Below are 17,651 nucleotides of genomic sequence, written 5' to 3'. Positions count from 1 at the left end.
TCAAGGTACATGGTCAAAGCTATACACTCGGGAGATATATAGTTGTAAATATTTTGTTATTATTAATAACAAATAAAATTATTTGAATTAAGTGGTCAACTGAAGACATTAGAAAAACAGGACTTTCTCTTTTTCACCCTCTACTCTGCCCCCCAAATAAATAAAAAATAGGAAGAAATAAAGCAGAGGGAAAACGATGAAAATATAAACTTATGAACTGGGAAGGGATTAAAATAAGAGATAATGTGCAAACACAATAATAATAAACCTCCAACAGACCACCCTATATAATAAAAGGCTAATATGCAAATCAACCGAATGGCAGAACGACCAGTTGCTATGATGTGCACTGACCACCAGGGGGCAGACGCTCAATGCAGGAGCTTACCCCTGGTGGTCAGTGCACGCCCACAGCAGGAGCACCACTCAGCCAGAAGCCGGGCTCACAGCTGGCAAGAGGGCTCTCAGACTGCAAGAGGGCACAGGCCAGACTGAGGGACACCCCCCCTCCCCGCCAAGTGCACTAATTTTTGTGCACCATGCCTCTAGTGAAGATGTAAGAGAAACAAGTATGGATGAGCAAGGAAGTGAGGGAGGCACCCAGTCCTCGCAGGGACCATGAGGCTCAGGAGTCCATGGGCAAATGGTTCAGTAGAGATCGGTCAGGATGTTGACGTCCTCTTCCAGTCCTGTTAATGACACGTTTGACCTTGAAAGAGAGGCTGGGACATAGGAGGTCATGGTTTCCTTCAGAGATGCGTTCTGCCTTTATTTCTATGCAAAGCCTCATTTTTATTTGAAGTATCGGAAGCCGTCTGCAAGGATGATTCTCCAAGACGCAGGCCCCTGCGTGTGCTGTGAGAGCATCCTGTGACTTAGCTGTTCTCTGTGTCCCACCTTGTGTGTAACTGTGGCTTTGAGCCTCTGCTTTCTCAGGAAGGAGAGGCAGGCTGCCTGGCCCAGAATTCAGATGTGCATCAAAATTGTTCTCTTGACGAGTGCACAAAAACCCAATTAGTCACCCACGGACAGGCTGTCTCTGGGGATCCAGCAGCCTAACTTTCAGGGCACCTCTGCGAGAAAATAGCTCAGGATTTTTGAACAGCCCACATTCCAGACCATGTGGAATGAGGGCTCATGTAGATAAATCCCGTAGGCTTTTCTGGTTGATACTGTTCTGAGGTGCCAGGCGTTCCTAAGAGGAGATTATCAGGCAGTCTCTGGGAGTGAGAGTCATTGAGCACTGTGACCTCCAGTAACACCGGCTCCTTTCCATGTGTCATCACAGGAGTTTGCCAGCTCGTGAACAAGATGGAGGAGAACACCGGCAAGGTGAAGCCATTCAACCGGAACGACGAGCAGTTCCTGGAAGCTTTCGTGATCTTCTGTGGCCTGGGGATCCAGAACACGCAGATGTATGAGGCGGTGGAGAGGGCCATGGCCAAGCAGATGGTCACGTTGGAGGTGAGCACAGCTGGGGGACCTCTTGGCATCCATACTTGTCATAGGTCACGTGACCAAACCACAACTCAGGCCCACGGCTTGCTCAGACCATCTGCTTTATTATGGAAAGCAGCGCGTGACCCAGGCCATCCACTCCCATGGGCGGAACTGCCACGGCAGTCACCGGCCCATCTCACCTTGCCAACAGCTCTAGTCACAGTTTCAAAAACAAAGACAGACCTAGCTGGTTCAGCTGAGTGGATAGAGTGTCGGCCTGTGACTGCAGGGTTCTGGGTTTGATTTCAATCAAGGTTAAGTACCTCGTTGTTGCAGGCTCGAGCGCTGGTCCTGGTCAGGGTGTGTTAGGAGGTAGCCCGTTGATGTGTCTCTCATCTCACATCGATGTTTCTCTCTCTGTCTCTCCCCCTTCCACTCTCTCTAAAAAAAAAAATCAGTGGAAAAATATCCTTGTGTGAGGATTAACAACAGAAACAAAACAAAAGACAAAGACAGAAATCCTAAGTGCTCTTAGAGAAGCAGAAATAAGGAAAAGAAAAGATGCATCTGGCACAGTTCAAACTCTTACACTGGCCACTTCACCATCATCAGAAACTCCGTTTAGAGATTTATGGCCGACTCCTGAGTGTGAGTCTTGGGTGAAGGCTGGGGATCTGCATGTTCTTGAGCGTCTGCGAGGATCCTGGACACGCAGGGGCCCTGTGAATGCTGGCTGGGGGCTGACTCGGGCAGGTCCCTCCCTGGTGGGGCAGCCCCTTCCAGGGGGACCTCACCAACATCCATGAAAACATGCACTTCATGTAACATGACATGTCTTCCCCTGGGCCAGTCTAGCGAAGCAGATGTCAGAGGGTGCAACATGTCTGCCCATCACTCAGTGTTGGTGTAAAATACATGCTTCTCTTATCCAGTTGCCATGAGCTGGAATCCGTGGTGGGATGTAACCTTCCCTCCATCCCTAATAAATAAACACCCAACTAAAGAGCTAGAAAGTTATGCGATACTAGAGGCCCAGTGCACAAAATTTGTGCACAGGGATGGGGGGCGGGTCTCTCAGCCCAACCTGCACCCTCTCGAAATCTGAGACCCCTTGGGGGATGTCTGAATGCCAGTTTAGGCCCCTCTCATAATCCGGGACTGCTGGCTCCTAACTGCTCGCCTGCCTGCCTGCCTGCCTGATTGCCCCTAACCATTCTGCCTGCCTGCCTGCCTACCTGATCACCCCTAACTACTCGACTGCCTGCCTGATCGCCCCTAACCACCACTGCCTTGGCCCCCTCTGCCGCGGCTTCATCTGGAAGGACATCTGGAGTGATGTCTGCAAGGTCGTTCGGCTGTCCGGTCTAATTAGCATGTTACACTTATATTATTATAGATATGTTGAGATTCATCAGTAACCCATCTGGTTCTCCACTCCCTAAAATGGATATGTAACACTTTGCGAGAGAATCATTTCAGATGAGATCTCAGACCATAACCAGGGGAAGCCCCACTTGCAAATACGCACACACACACACACCCAAATGACACACATGCACGTGTCACACACACACGTGTACCTGTCACTCAAAGGTCTGAAAATGGGTACCTTTTAACAATGATCGTAAAACTTTTGGGGATTTTTTAAAATAAATCTTGTATTATCTCTGTCAAAAGTGAACTTTCAAAAATGTTTTAAAAGTATGATAGACATTTTAAATCCAACCACCACCCTGGTTAAAACGGTGTCTGAAATATTGTCGCATTGCTAAAGGGTCTCACTTTTGAAAATGGGCATTGCTGCTCCTCAGGTTCAGTTATAAGACATGGTGAGCCTGACTTCCTAGCCCTCTGGGGCACTGGGAAGTTCTAGAGCCAGAACTGTGAGATGTGGAAGCTGGTACCCAGGCTCCTCCTCTCCCTGGGTGAGCCCGCAGCCAAGTTAGGAGAGTCCCCGCTCCTGGGTGGCCGCAGCCGTCAGCGGGCGGGTCCCTCGGCCACACTGCTCAGCTCTGGGTGCCCCTCGGCCCTGGGTCTGCAGCATCCCTATCCCAGCCACGCCGTCTTCTTTGTGGATTTTGAAGCACACAGGCCTCCCCTGAGCCACTTCCAGGCGGCTGGCTTTAAAACGTCAGTTTTCACAAAGATTGCTTCCCTAATTCTGCCCACAAGCACAAATAACTAAAGTCGGGATTTTAAACACACACACACACACACACACACACACACCCATACACACACACACAATTAAAAAGAAATTGTCTGCCAAATTTGAGCCAATAGTGTGGTTGTAAATCATGTGTTTGTTATACCAACAATGTCAAACTGAAGTGAGCCCTTTTCTTTGAACATGGGGGTTGGGGGGGCATCTGACTTAGTTTTCTGGAACAATTGAATTGAAATCTGGGGTTTTTCTCTCTGTTGAAGGAAACAAACAAAACAAGGCTTGTGAGTCTGAGGGGTCTAGTTCTCTTTCTGGGAGGTGTTAGCGGGACCCCAGGCTGAAATCTCTGCCCCCGTCGTGTAACCTGTCCCTGCTTCCCCGCAGGTCCTGTCCTATCACGCCTCGGCCGCAGAGGAGGAGACCCGGGAGCTGCAGGCCTTAGCGGTAATGACGGCGGCACAGCGCGGTCATCCACACACACGCCTTTCCCAGGGGATCTGCTCCCACCAGTAACGGTGGGAGACATTAGGCCAATGTGGCGGATAGTTAGAGGGACGCTCACAAATATGCAATCAATCCATTTCCTGCAGGGCTGCAGTCACCGGTGATGCAAAGCAAAGAGAGTAACTCCAGTGGACCTTGTCCTCCATGCGATGATTCTGGGTTTTTCTAATAATTGTTCTCATCTTTACATCTAGCTGAGGCCAACGTTAAACTCAGTTTCAGTTCCTGAGAGAAGGGGCCGGGCAACTGCAAAGTGGTTGTCCGGTTGGGGTCGTGGTGACGAGGTGTCGTGGTTTGTTACTGAGTCCCTGCCCCGTGTTCTTGAGGAGCAAGCGATTTGCATTCCGACCACATGGCTGGAGCTGTTTGAATTGGGCTCCTGTGCCTGACTTCTCCTTGCCTCCCTCCAGTGAGCGGGGAGAGAGCGCCTGGGCTGGGGCTGGGATGCCGTGCGTTCTGGGTTCTGACGGGGATGGTCTTGGTTGAGGTCCATGCAGGTCTGAGGCATTTACACCTTGGCAGCCATGCTGGCCTCCTGAGTTTAAATTTGGGACCTCAGGGATCCGGTCGGTGTGAGATGTGACGAGGGTCAGGTAAGGAATGAGAAGGGCGTGGCCAGTCACCCAGGTTCTCTGTTGAGGTCATCAGCATCTCAACTGCCAAACCCCAGCCCTCTGAGCGGTCCCTGCATTTTCCCTGTGACTGTACAGCTGTGCCACGGAGGCCTCGCTGAACCTAGAGAGGCCGTGGCTGGTCAGGGTCTCCGTGGCTGGCTCCTGGCTGGCTCAGGGTAGCCTTGGCTGGTCAGGGTTACTGTGGCTGGTCAGGGTCACCGTGGCTGGTCAGAGCCACCATGGCTGGCTCAGGGTCACTGTGGCTGGTCAGGGTCACTGTGGCTGGTCAGGTTCACCGTGGCTGGTCAGGGTCACTGTGGCTGGTCAGGGTCTCTGTGGCTGGTCAGGGTCACTGTGACAGGAAGGGGAGCCAGGACACACAGTTCACCCCCAGGGCCGTGCACAGTCCATGGCGCTACCTGTGAGGCAGAGAGAAGGCGGGTGAGCCTGACGAAAAGGATGGCGCCTGAATAACCAAGTGGGGATGGGAAGGAGGTGGGCCAGCCGATGTGCTTTAGAACGTGGGACGGTGAGGCTGCGGGACCCCCGATGGATATGGACATTCAGGAATGACCAGCTGGAGGGTGAGGGCTGGGGCTCACATGGAGGGTGAGGACTGGGGCTCCCACGGAGGCGGTGGTCTGGGGGTGGCCCTGGATTCACAGCGTCCATGGCGTGGTTTCCCGTGCGGGGCGGAGGGAGAGCAGGTTTCCCCCTGCGGGGCGGTAAGAGAGCAGGCCAGGAGGGAAGGCGAGGGCAGGACCCTCGGGAACATAGGTTCACATGGACGGGGCAGGAGGAGAAAGCGCTGGGCCGGACAAACGTGGCCGCTGAGCAGGGAGGCCAAAGGAGGAGCAGCAGAAGGCAACGCACACGCAGGTTCCGAGGTGCAGGGCCAGGGGGTCTGCGCGGACCAGAGGGGTGTGGGGCCCGCGATGAGCAGCTGCAAGGAGGCAGCCGGGGGATACAGCGCAGGCGAGGGGACAAGATGAGGAAACAGATACAGACGGTTGTTAAAGACAAGTTTTGTGTGAAAGAGGGTGGAGGATTCGAGATGAGGGTGTTGCTGAATGGTGAGGTTTTATGGTTCGGTTCGGTTCTGTTCTGTTCTGTTCAGTTTGGGCTTTTGAGCAGGGATAGCTCCCAAGCTTGAGGTCGGCATGTTCTTGGACAAAGAGGGAAGGAGAGGTGGGCGAGGCCCACAGTGCTGAACAGGGCGCCATCCAGGCCTGGGCGGGGTTGGGCGTTAGAGAGAGCCACCCCTCTGCCCCGCCAGGGGAAGGGGTGGTAAGAACAAAAGCCACATTTAGGGAGCGCTTACCACCGGCGTGGCATGTGTGAAGTTCGTGTGTGTTAACTGAGTGTATTTAATCCACAACAATTCCACATGCCGCTATTATTAGCATTTTTCAGGCAACTCGAGGTTGAGCATTTAGGGTGTCCTACACAGGTCGCCCAGGTTGGCAGAGATGTGCCCGTGTATGCCCAAGCAGTCCAGGCCAGAGCCCTCGCTGCCCTGCCCACAGGCAGAGAGTATGAGCTGGGGAGGCAGGGGGAAGGCAGGGCTGGATCTCAATTAAGTCGTCGAGGGGCAAGGGGCGAGCTGAGCCATCTGCCAAGGAGCGTCAGGGACTTGGGATAATTTTCCCAAAAGGCTGGGTTCCCCTGGGGTCAGCTCATTCGGAATCGGCTGTACTTATTTTGCTTTCAATGGTATTTGAAGAAATGAGCTTTCCCCCCAATATTGACAAAGGGTTATAGATTTAAAGACTCCTTCACCTCAGACTCAATTGGCCCATTTGTCTAACCTCCCAGAATGCTGGCATTTGGGGCTGACCGCCTGCTGTGGGCTGGAAATGATCACAGGAGAGGCACATTTTCAGTGTGGGCGCTGGGGGGTCACTCAGGTCAAGCTTACACTCCGCCCTGAGTTGTTTCAGTGGTTCTCAACTTTCTGGCCCTTTAAATACAGTTCCTCATGTTGTGACCCAACCATAAAATTATTTTCGTTGCTACTTCGTAACTGTAATGTTGCTACTGTTATGAATCCTAATGTAAATATCTGATATGCAGGATGGTCTTAGGCGACTCCTGTGAAAGGGTCGTTCGACCGCCAAAGGGGTCGTGACCCACAGGTTGAGAACCGCTGTTATAGATAAATACAAACTAGCGTACAGAGCAATTCCCAAAGATCCTGGTAAAAAACCACCAGGCTAGTAAACTTGCTTTTCACTTTGAAAATAGCAATAGTCTTCCAGAAAAATCTGAAAATTATTTTCTCAATTATGTTCATAATTTTAGCAAGAGAAAAAGAGCAACTGAATAGGGCAGTATTGTTCAAAACCATCTGTTTTCTATTCAGAACATAGATTTCTGGCAGCTGCGTTCAGACATTCAGGCTTACAAAGCTGGGAGGTCAAAGGACTCGTTTAAATCGGTTGAAATGCAGTGTCTGATTGCAATTCTGGTTTTCTCTCAGCCTCATAAAGATTCCTGTACAGCCCCAGCCACACAGGTGTCCGTCCTCCAGAAATGACAAAATCGCTGGCTTCATCATGTGTCTGACTGTTTATCCCAACTTAAACCTAAAATACGTGGAAAAGCTGTCACATGTTTTAACTTTTATTTTAAAAAATTAGTTCTGAAGAGAATGAAATAGTGCACTAAACATTTACGCCTGTGCCCAGAAAAGCTCACTAGTTATACAGAATAATTTTGTTGGTAGGAAATTCAGCATCCTATTTTCTCCCCCTGCTTTCCCTGAGGTTTATTATTGTTATTATTATTGAGTTTATTGAGTTTGCTGTTGTTAATCTAATCATTGCTTGGCTTAGAATTGGGTGTAGCACAAGTAGAGCCTTAAGCAAAGCATTTTGCTGTGGATGTTTTAATAGCCTTTGGTCACCAGTTACTGAGATGAAAATGAAAGGAGCCCAGTTGGCCTGGGTCTGGCTATTAGACAGTTATCGGGACGCACTTTGTTCACTCATTATAGCAGTGGTTCTCAACCTTGGCTGCACATTAGAATCCCCTGGGAATCTTTTTAAAATCCTGATTTCTGGGCCTCATCCTCTGGAAATTCTGTTTCTTTGTTATGGGGTGGGGCCACAACATTAGTAACAAAGAAACAGAATTTCTGGAGGATGAGGCCCAGAAATCAGGATTTTAAAAAGATTCTTAGGTGATTCTAATGTGCAGCCAAGGTTGAGAACCACTGCATTATAGATACCTGGATGTTCCATAGCCTGGCTGGCTGCCTCTTCCAGGCATGTCCTGGAGTTCATTGTGTAAACCAAGCCCCGGGTTTCGTCATGGAGCCAGGGCCAATTCGGTTCCTGCTGTGACTTCTGTCATCTCGGGAATGTCTCTAAAAGCAAGTCGAGACGCTGCTGTGAAAGGTCTTCTGTGTCAAAACAGCCAGAGAAGGAGCAGCTGGCTGCTTAGGCAGGTTCCCTCGTTGGACCAGCGTTCAGAGCCAGCCCTGGGCGGGGACCCCTCCACCAGGCGGGGACCCCTCCATCGGGCGAGATCCTCTCCATCGGGCGGGATCTTCTCCCATCAGGCGGGGACCCCTCCCTCAGGCACAGTGCGAGATGTGATCGCTGCCGGAGACAGCAGTGAGGGGAAGACCACCACCCCTGATGCCTCGGTCAGTGTTAGGGTGCGACCCAGCACCTCCTGTCAGATGATCACATTCCCTCCCTCTTTGGGCAAATCTCTATCGATAACCATTTCATTAATGGAAAAATTTGAGCAGTGTCACTGAGCTCTTGTAACCCATGGCAACTGAGAAGATACCTCTTCCTCACACGGTGCTAGGGACGCGCTCGGGACAGTGTGGGCCCTTCAGACCACCGAGATGTCATCTTTACAGACGTGCAGGGAGTGACCGGCTCCATCCAGTTCACCTGGATAAGACATCGGATTCTGATTCTTCCTCTTTCACCCAATAAGCTAATCCTACCTGTTTTGCTTTGATATTGCTAGTGGATTATTGCTACTGCTATTCTTTTTAAAAAATATATATTTTTATTGATTTCAGAGAGAGAGATAGAAACAACAATGATGAGAGAGAATCATTGATCGGCTGCCTCCTGCACACCTCCCACTGGGGATCGAGCCTACAACCGGGCATGTGCCCTTGACCGGAAACAAACCGGGGTCCCTTCAGTCCACAGGCTTGCTCTATCCACTGAGCAACACCAACCAGGGCTCTACTGCTGTCCTTAGCTCCGAAATATCACAGCTCTGTTCTGGAAATTTTTACGCACTTAGGTGTCACCCAGTTCCGTGGGTCCTCGTCCCAGTTGTAGTCAAGTTCCCTCTAAAGTTTTACTTACAAGTGTATACATATTTCATCCTGTCCTTGCCATTATTTCATGCCTTCTTTATATGGTTTTGAAAAACTGTGCACTCACGATCCAACCTTTGTAGTCTCTGCCTCTGCCTGGTTGAGACTTACAGGAGTCCACGTATATGATGTTAGAAGGAAGGGAACCTCCTAAAGCCTGTTGCTGTAGTTATTGAGGGAAATACACGAACCCTGTTGAGCTCCATTCTCTGCTCTCTGCATGGCTGGGCTCCATGTGGAGCCAATATACAGTGGCTTCTTCTCTCATTCGTGCATAGACTCACTTCATAAGTGCTAATGGCCTTGTAAATGAATCGTATACGTTTTTTCTTTAAAAGCATGTGTCCTGTGCCTGTTGAGTGGGGAGGGGAGCCGTCAGCCTCCTGGGAAGTGCGATGCGGTGGCTGCCAGGCGGGCAGCTTCAGGGCTTCAATGCGGGCACAGGCCTCAGCTGGGCCACCTCCAGGCGCCTGGCTTCCCAAATGCCAACGTGAACATGGCCGTTGACGCGAAGGTAGTTTTCCTAACTGTGCACAGGAGCACGAACGACTGAAGGCAGTTGTTTAAAAACACGACTGACATTAAACTCTTGGCCAAGTTTGAGCCACTGGTGTAGCTTTAAATGATGTGTTTGTTATATCGGCTTCAGACTAAAGTGAGCTGCTTTCCAGAACATAAGAGTGGAACTACATTCGTACTGATCACTGATGTACCTCAGCAGATTGTCTGAGGTCGAAGCCTGCGGAGGGGCGGGCCCAGCTGGGTGGCAGGAGGCGGCAGCGGCCCAGTTTGGGTTGGCTTATTCGGTGATTGGACGTGTACACATCTGTCACACCTAGTGCTTTACAGAACCTCTAAAATGGGCGCTTTCTGTCCATCTCCAGCACCACAGGGCGGTCAGGTGCATTAGCCCCTGAAGGAAACCAAGTCGGACTCTCACTCGGCAGACTGACCACCAGGCAGCCCTATAGGTCACATGGGGATGCAGACTGTGTGCGCAGCGAGAGCTGCCCCTGAAAGGGCACCCACCGCCCTCCCTGCTCGTGGTAAAATGCTGAGTTCTGTTTCATAAAATGGAGTTAAAATCGCCTTTCCAAGCCCGTTGGGGCGGACAGGAAGTCGGGTCCCTGGGGATGGTCCGCGAGCTGTAAATGACAGGGACTTTCTCATGGCTGGTCAGTCCTGGATCCCAAGAGTCCCGAGCCCCCGCGTCACTGACCACCACACCACACGGCTCTGGACAGACGTGGCCGCCTGTCCCCGGAGGTCAGCTCAGGAAGCTGGCCGTGGTGGGCTGACCCCTGGCCCGGCGGGCAGCAGGGAGAGGCTGGCTCTGGGAGAGCGAGGCCGAGCGAGTGTCCGTGGGGAGAGGCCCGGCTGTGTTGGCCTCTTTTCCTGTAGCCTTAGAGCGTCCTCGTGGAAGGAACGAAAGACACTTCCGGCTGCATGAACAGTGATGCCCTGGGGGACAGTCCTCCGGCCGTGCAGTGTGTGTGTGGGGGGGGGGGCGGGTGGGCGGGGATTGCTCTAGCTGTGAGTTAAGGGGGCTGTTCCCACCCCTCACTCCCAGCTGCACTGACAGGGGCTGCTGGAAGCACAAGGCCTTTAGGTAACACCCAACTCCTCCCCGTGCAGCCACGCCGGTCCCAGCCCGGGGCTCACGGAGCAGCTGCGTGCTTTCTTGTGGAGTTTGGGCTGGGAGAGTGTGCGTGCAGGGGGAGCGGGTGGCCTGCGTATAAAGTGTAAACACGTCTGGTGAGCTTAAGTCCGATGTGAAGGTCTCGGGGAGTGGGAGGAGGCGAGGTGCCCTCTCTGGGAGGGAAAGCTCTGGATTGGCCGTGGGATTTTATTATGTCACCTCTTTGCTTCACAAAAGATGGAAGTGGAGCGGAGTAGTGACATCCAGCTATTCACAGGGAACCTCGGGGGTTGGGGGAAGTCAGGGGAATGCCTTAAGGGGGGGACCCTGCTTACCTGTGCCCTCTCCACGCTGAGCCCCATCAGCTAAGGTGCGGGAGGGGTGGCCGGTGCGGAGAGGGGGGCATGGGGACTCCTGCCAGTGCCGATCCTGGGCCCCGGCCCTGCAGGAAATCTAGGGGAGACCCCGCAGCTCAGCTCTGCAGGTGCCTGCCTGCCAAGGCCTTGGCCTCTGTTGCTTCCTGGGAGTTGAGCTCTGTGTGGCCTTTCTCAGGAGAAACCGGAAATCCTTTATTTTTGCTTAATCTCCCCCAATTCAAATACCATAACCAGTTTGGTGATTTTTATTAACATCCCATCTCAGACTAGAGAGGTCAGCAGGCAGCTGTGGGGGCTGCTGGTCTCCCACCCACTGGAGGGCATCTCCGCTGAGCTTGGGGTCCTTTACACCGGAGCTGACGGCTCAGACCAAGTGAGGGAATGGGGTTCCTTGCGTTCATTCCATAGCCGTCCCTGGTGAGCAGTCACAGCCGCAGCCACAGTGGAAACGCAGGTCCCCGTGTGGCCGGGCAACACAGGAAACCACGTGGCCGTGAACTTCGCGGAGGGAACGGGCATTCCCAGCTGGGTCAACTCTGCGGCATTTGACCTTTGACCTTTCTGTGGGTGGGAGCTCAGCACCTGGAGAGAGAAGCGGGGGTAGAAGGGAACATGGATGAGATCGAGGGAAAGGAGCCAGGCGCATCGGATGAAGCTGCTGCATGAAGCGCAGTGAAATGAGCGTCGGAGCAACACCAAGGGTGGCAGTCAGAGCGCAGGTCCCCCAGGGACCAAAACCGGCTTCTCAGGCCGGCCTAGACCTGAGCCGGGCGCCTGTCTCCCGAGCACACCCAGGGCTGGGCATTGGGGCGCCTGCTCGGCTCCAGGGGGGGGAGGCTAACCTAGTCTGGGCTTTAGTGTCTGCACCTGAGGGAGGGTGTCTGGGCTTCAGTGTCTGCACCTGAGGGAGGGTGTCTGGGAATGAAACGTGAAGCGCTCAGAGCATCATCACTGCTGCTGCCCCTCAATCCTCGCCCACGGCCCTGGCATGGCCCAGGACAGCCACTAGAGTTGTCAATGGCACAGGCCAGGCAGCTTACAGGGCACCTCCGGAGGCCTGCGTCCTGTTCTGGGCTCAACCTCCGGGCAGCAGCCTCGCTGCCTCCGCCTGCCTCCTAGATGAGGGTCTCCCATGTGTCCCATTCCCAAGGGGAAGCAGGCGCACTGTTCCCCGCCGTGAAGCCGACGACTGTGAGCCGGGCTTCACTCGTGTCCCCTCCCCCAGGCGGCCGTGGTGCCCTCTGCCCAGACCCTGCGGATCACCGACTTCGGCTTCAGCGACTTCGAGCTGTCGGACCTGGAAACTGCGCTGTGCACCATCCGGATGTTCACCGACCTCAACCTGGTGCAGAACTTCCAGATGAAGCATGAGGTGAGGCACACGTGTGTGTGTGTGTGTGTGTGCAAGCATGTGCATGTGTGTACGTGTATGAGCATGTGTGTATGTGTGCATGCGTGTGCACCATCCAGATGTTCACTGACCTCAACCTGGTGCAGAACTTCCAAATGAAGCATGAGGTGGGGGCGCATATGTGTATGTGCGTGTGTGTGAGCCCGTGTGCATGTGTGTGGGTTAGTGTGTGTGAACACGTGTGTATGCATGTATGGAAGAGAGAATTGGCTTTGGATGCTGGTGTGAAATGCAGATTTTAAGTTTCAGCGACTGATCTGTCACTAATGCCTATCAGAGAATTTTAAAGGAAACGACCAGCCACCGTGAAGGCATTTATGGGGTTCCCACCAGGTATCCAGCCCCCGCTGTCAACTGGGGGGTTTCCCACCCTGGGAGAGGATGTGCAGAGGCGGGTGGGCAGGAGGTGGGGGGCTGTGGAAAGCGCTGTGCAGGGGTGAGGCTGCAGGCAAGCACAGGAGGGGAAGGAGGAAGCCCATCGTATAGACCCCTGTACGCTGCTCAGAGGAATCAGGATTTTGTCCAGAAAACAGTGGTGTCACCAGGAGTTTGAAGGGGGGGTGACATGTCAGATGGCATAGGTCACAACCTCTCAGGGAAGGGTCAGGACTGAGAGGGCTCCTGGGGAAAAGGGGGTACAGGGCCAATGACAGGCCAGCTCTGGGCACCCCCGGGCCACCGTCTGGGGAGAAGATGAACACAGGATTTTACCGCGTTGACATCGTTCGCCTCCTGGGAAACAGCAGGACTGCACGTGTCCCTCCCCACCGTCCCTGGAGAAGGAGCATCAGCGACACACAGGAGGGAGGAGGGAGAAGACCTCAGAGAACTAAGTCCAGTCATTTGCCTTCAAGGCATTTTCTCTGCTCGGTCGGATGTCTGCTGACCTTGCACAGGTCTCCTCCCCGGGAACGTAAGGACCTCTGAGGCCTCGCTGTTCAGCCGACGGTTAATCAGGAAATGCGGTTGATACCGGGACAGTGTGCCTGGCACTGGGCTGGGGCCCGGTCCACATGGGGTCCTCGCTCAGACGCCTCACCCCGGACGGACACCCGGCTGATGCAGGGGAGGGCGGGACACACGTCCCTCACCGCGTTACGGGGGCTCAACCTCGTTCTCCCCTCAGTGTCCCCGAAGCTGCTGTCACCCTCACATCAAACGACTATTGGCTGGGTTTCTGCATTTTCCCGGCTTCTGCGGTCAATCCCAGCAATTGCCATAACCCCTCCCTGTAGAGCTTGGAAGCTCATAGCTGTTACATAGCCTCCCAACAGGACGAAGCTGCCACCTCCTGGCCACTCTGTCGGAGGTGCCGGTTAACACCCGATCCTCTGCCACGTGCGGTGCCTGGGAGGGAGGGGAGGGGCACTTGGTTCCCTGGGGCCTGCGGAGAACAGGGCGGGCAAGTAACCACAGACCCTCCACCCACCCTCTCCCAGTGGTTCCACCGATGAGAAAACTGTGGTTTGGACCTGCATCTGCAGCATTCTTTCTGGAAACCTCCTCTTCTCAGGCAGTGCTCTGTGGCAGAAGCGCCTCCAGCCATGTGTGCGGGGAGAGACATGCATCTTTGTTCCTTGTCCAGGCTCCCAAGAGCACAGGGAACCACTCAGGAGTGAACAGCGGCGACTGGATGCTGACGCAGTCACCGTCCCCGCGGGGGACCTGAGCCCGGGGGATCCTTGCATACACACCACTGAGAAGCTGAGTGGAACCCAGCTGTGACGTGTTGCTCAGCCGTCTCTCCTTTTTTCGCTCCATCTTTAAAATGCTTTTTTTCATATGGACCTCGGCATATGTTATTTTTTTAATTGCTTCTCGGTAACCACGCAGTGCCTCTGTCTGAATGCCCAAGCTGGTGCAAAAGGGACAAAGAGCTCAGGACGCATCGGGACAGGCGCTGGAGCGGGACATGTGCCCCCTCCCTGTCCCATCAGCCCAAGCCTCACACTGAAGCCATCACAGCAGACGGCAGGTGCCTGGGGAAGACTCGACAGTGGCTGCTTGCGTGGCTGTCCGACCGGGAACTCACATGTGCGGGACTCTCCTAATTGGTGACTCGTGGACCTGGTGTCTTTCACAAAGCTAGTCGGTACCCTCCAGGCCCCCAGGCCTCCCATACAGTTGCCTTGCATTTTGCACTACTTTAGTGGGTTGGTTAGCAGGGTGGGCTCTGCCGTCGGATGCTCAGGTATGAACTCTGGCCCCTTCCTTAGGAGCCACATGACCTGGTCACATGGAGCCACATGTGTGTGTCAGTGTCCTGATCTGTTAAGTGATTACATCCTAGCCCCCCCCCCCCCAATCCCTGGAACCGGGGATTGGGTGTGCTGTGCACATCGCCCGGGTCGCAGTGAGCATGTGACCAACTTCCGCAGTCGCTGTGACATGTCTGCTTTCCGCCCGCAGGTCCTCTGCCGGTGGATCCTGAGTGTGAAGAAGAATTACCGGAAGAACGTGGCCTACCACAACTGGAGACACGCCTTCAACACGGCGCAGTGCATGTTCGCCGCCCTGAAGGCAGGCAAGATCCAGGTACAAATTCTACTATGGAGCTGTTTGTTTAAGACATTCGTGGTAAAATTTACAGCACATGCTTTCAAGTACTTTTTTAAAATCTGCGTTAGTGGTGATTGAGGGTACTGCCTGTTGCCAGTTACAAAATAAATTGTATTTTAAGGAAAGAAGTCTAGTGTGGCAAAGTACGTGGTTGATAACGTCCTCTCCTATGGAATGTATACGGCATGTTAGCATAACCTTTAAGTAGCTTTACGCTAAAGTCAAATGGCCCTTGGGAAGGTCAGTATGTCCTTCAGAGGGAAACTACAGCAGCATCCGTCTGCTCCACACCACGCAGGTCCTGAGCGTGGCTCCCTAGATGTGCCCACGGCCCTGTCGTGGGTTCTCTTCACCCCATTAACCTTACCAGTGCGTGGACCACACCCTGTTCACAGGACATCAACGCAGACCACGTTCCAGCACCTAGGTCCTTGCCAGGCCTTTTTATGCTTAGCTCTGTCCTTAGATTCCACCATCAGCGGGCACCGACTCGTTATTCTAGGTGAGTGAGTCCAGGCCCCATCACAGAGCTCTTCAGTCCAGAGCTCCCATGCTTTCCTGTGAGTGTCTTTTGTTGTTGTTGGTAATCCTCACCAAAGGACGTTTTGATTTTGATTTTTTTGATTTTTATTTTTTAAAAATATTTTATTGATTTTTTTACAGAGAGGAAGGGAGAGGGATAGAGAGTTAGAAACATCGATGAGAGAGAAACATCGATCAGCTGCCCTCTGCACACCCCCAACTGGGGATTTGCCCGCAACCAAGGTACATGCCCTTGATTGGAATCGAACCTGGGACCTTTCAGTCTGCAGGCCGACGCTCTATCCACTGAGCCAAACCAGTTAGGGCAACGTTTTGATTTTTAGAGAGAGTGGAAGGGAGGGGAAGAGAGAGAGAGAAACAGACACATTGATAGGTTGCCTCCTGCACTCATCCAGACCGGGGCCAGGGATTGAACCTATAACCCAGGTAGGTGCCCTTGACCACGAATCGAACCCAAAACCCTTTGGTGTGAAGGCCGGCCCTATGCCGGCCAGGAGCTTCCACGCTTTGTTATTGAATTCTAGGACTGCTGTTCTTCTTGGCTCCCATAGGGGGCGCATTTGAACACAGAACCAAGGGCAGGGCTTGTCTGGGAGCCTCCTTCCAGAGTCCCGCTCTCCCGCAGGGGCAACGCCCAGGGGAAGCAGGCTCCACTCCTGTTTAGGAGGAACTGGGAACGTCAGGAGGGTTAAACCACCCAATGCTATCCGGGCTCTGGCAAAGAAAAACAAAATGCTGATGTGTGTGCTGTGAATATGCCACTTCGAGTGCTGAGAATTCCGGCAGAATAGAGCCAATAGGAATTTCAGCTTGTGTTTTCTTATGAAGAAGAACAGTAGTACAGAGAATACAAATGGCAGCCACTCAAAAATAATCTGGATTCACTTTGCAATACATCATGTAACTTTTTTCAAAATATATATATATTTTTTATTGATTCCAGAGAGAGGAAAGGAGAGGGAGAGGGACAAACATCAGTGATGACAGAGAATCATTGATGAGCTGCCTCCTGAATGCCTCCTAACGGATCAAGCCCTCAACCTGGGCATGTGCCCTGCACCAGGAATCAACCCCCGAATCATGGTTCATGGGTCGATGCTCAACCGCTGAGTCACACCAGCCAGGCTATTATGTAACTTTTTAAAGCCAACTTTTCATCCTTAATCCCCTTTTGTGTATTCTTTTGCCAAATATACTCATTGTCTGGTGCCTTTAGGCACAGCCCCTGAGGGCAGAGCATGGAAGCCATGGAATCTGTAGGAGTTAAAGGTTAAGAGAAGCCAGCGATTCAAAGTTCATGTGCTTATCCCACATGCATATGTAGACCATTAGGAAGGAGTGGCATTGACTGTGGGGGACAGGTGGTTGGTGAGGCATTTCCGCCCTCTCCTAGGGTCAGTGACATTGGCGATAGCCCCGCTCTGAGGGCAAGGTGCAGCTCTTCCCCTGTGGAGCGGGCCTGCTGCTACCTTGAAGCAGGCCTATGTGAAGTTCTGAGATTCACAGAGATGGCCTAGCACCCTTACAGGTCCTTCTCTCTCTCCTCCCCACGCCCGCCGTGTAGAGCAAGCTGTCGGACCTGGAGGTGCTGGCCCTGCTGGTCGCCGCCCTGAGCCACGACCTGGACCACCGAGGCGTGAACAACTCCTACATTCAGCGGTGAGGTGGTCACCCTGCCAGACAGCAGCCGATCCTTTTCAACTGTGAGGTTGTCCTTATTAAAGCAAAACCCACGGCAGAATTGCATTGGTCAAGGTCCAAAAGATCAACTGGTTAAGGTCCCATAACATACTCTGGTTTTATTTAAATACTAGAGGCCTCGTGTATGAAATTTATGCACGGGGTGGGGGGAGGAAAAGGGGGGTCCCTCAGCCCGGCCTGCATCCTCTTATAATCTGGGACCCCTCGGGGGATATTGGGCCTAAACCGGCAGTCAGACATCCCTCTCGCAATCTGGGATGCTGCATGCACCAGTTACCATACTTTTCATACAGGTGAATCTTGCTGTTGTCTGGGCAGCTGCATTTTTTTGCCCTGATTATAAAAAGT

At 53.0% G+C, this 17,651-nt stretch overlaps 1 protein-coding gene across 1 annotated transcript in view; it reads left to right on the top strand.

Annotated features, from left to right (window-relative positions):
• Nucleotides 1-17,283, top strand: part of LOC102430691 (cGMP-specific 3',5'-cyclic phosphodiesterase) — a 51,948-nt gene extending 34,665 nt beyond the window's left edge. Inside the window, exons 9-13 of the mRNA XM_006104700.2 lie at nucleotides 1,289-1,464; nucleotides 3,989-4,048; nucleotides 12,315-12,461; nucleotides 14,910-15,035; nucleotides 17,167-17,283. Of these exons, the coding sequence (XP_006104762.1) occupies nucleotides 1,289-1,464; nucleotides 3,989-4,048; nucleotides 12,315-12,461; nucleotides 14,910-15,035; nucleotides 17,167-17,265 (608 nt within the window). The 3' untranslated portion in view covers nucleotides 17,266-17,283. The remainder of the gene's footprint in view (nucleotides 1-1,288; nucleotides 1,465-3,988; nucleotides 4,049-12,314; nucleotides 12,462-14,909; nucleotides 15,036-17,166) is intronic.
• Nucleotides 17,284-17,651: the final 368 nt, after the last annotated feature.

Source organism: Myotis lucifugus, unplaced genomic scaffold (genome assembly GCF_000147115.1).
Source record: "Myotis lucifugus unplaced genomic scaffold, Myoluc2.0 scaffold_592, whole genome shotgun sequence".
NCBI classification, from domain to species: Eukaryota; Metazoa; Chordata; class Mammalia; order Chiroptera; family Vespertilionidae; genus Myotis; species Myotis lucifugus.
Note: the sequence above shows the minus strand (reverse complement) of the source record. Positions and strands in the feature narration are given on the sequence as shown.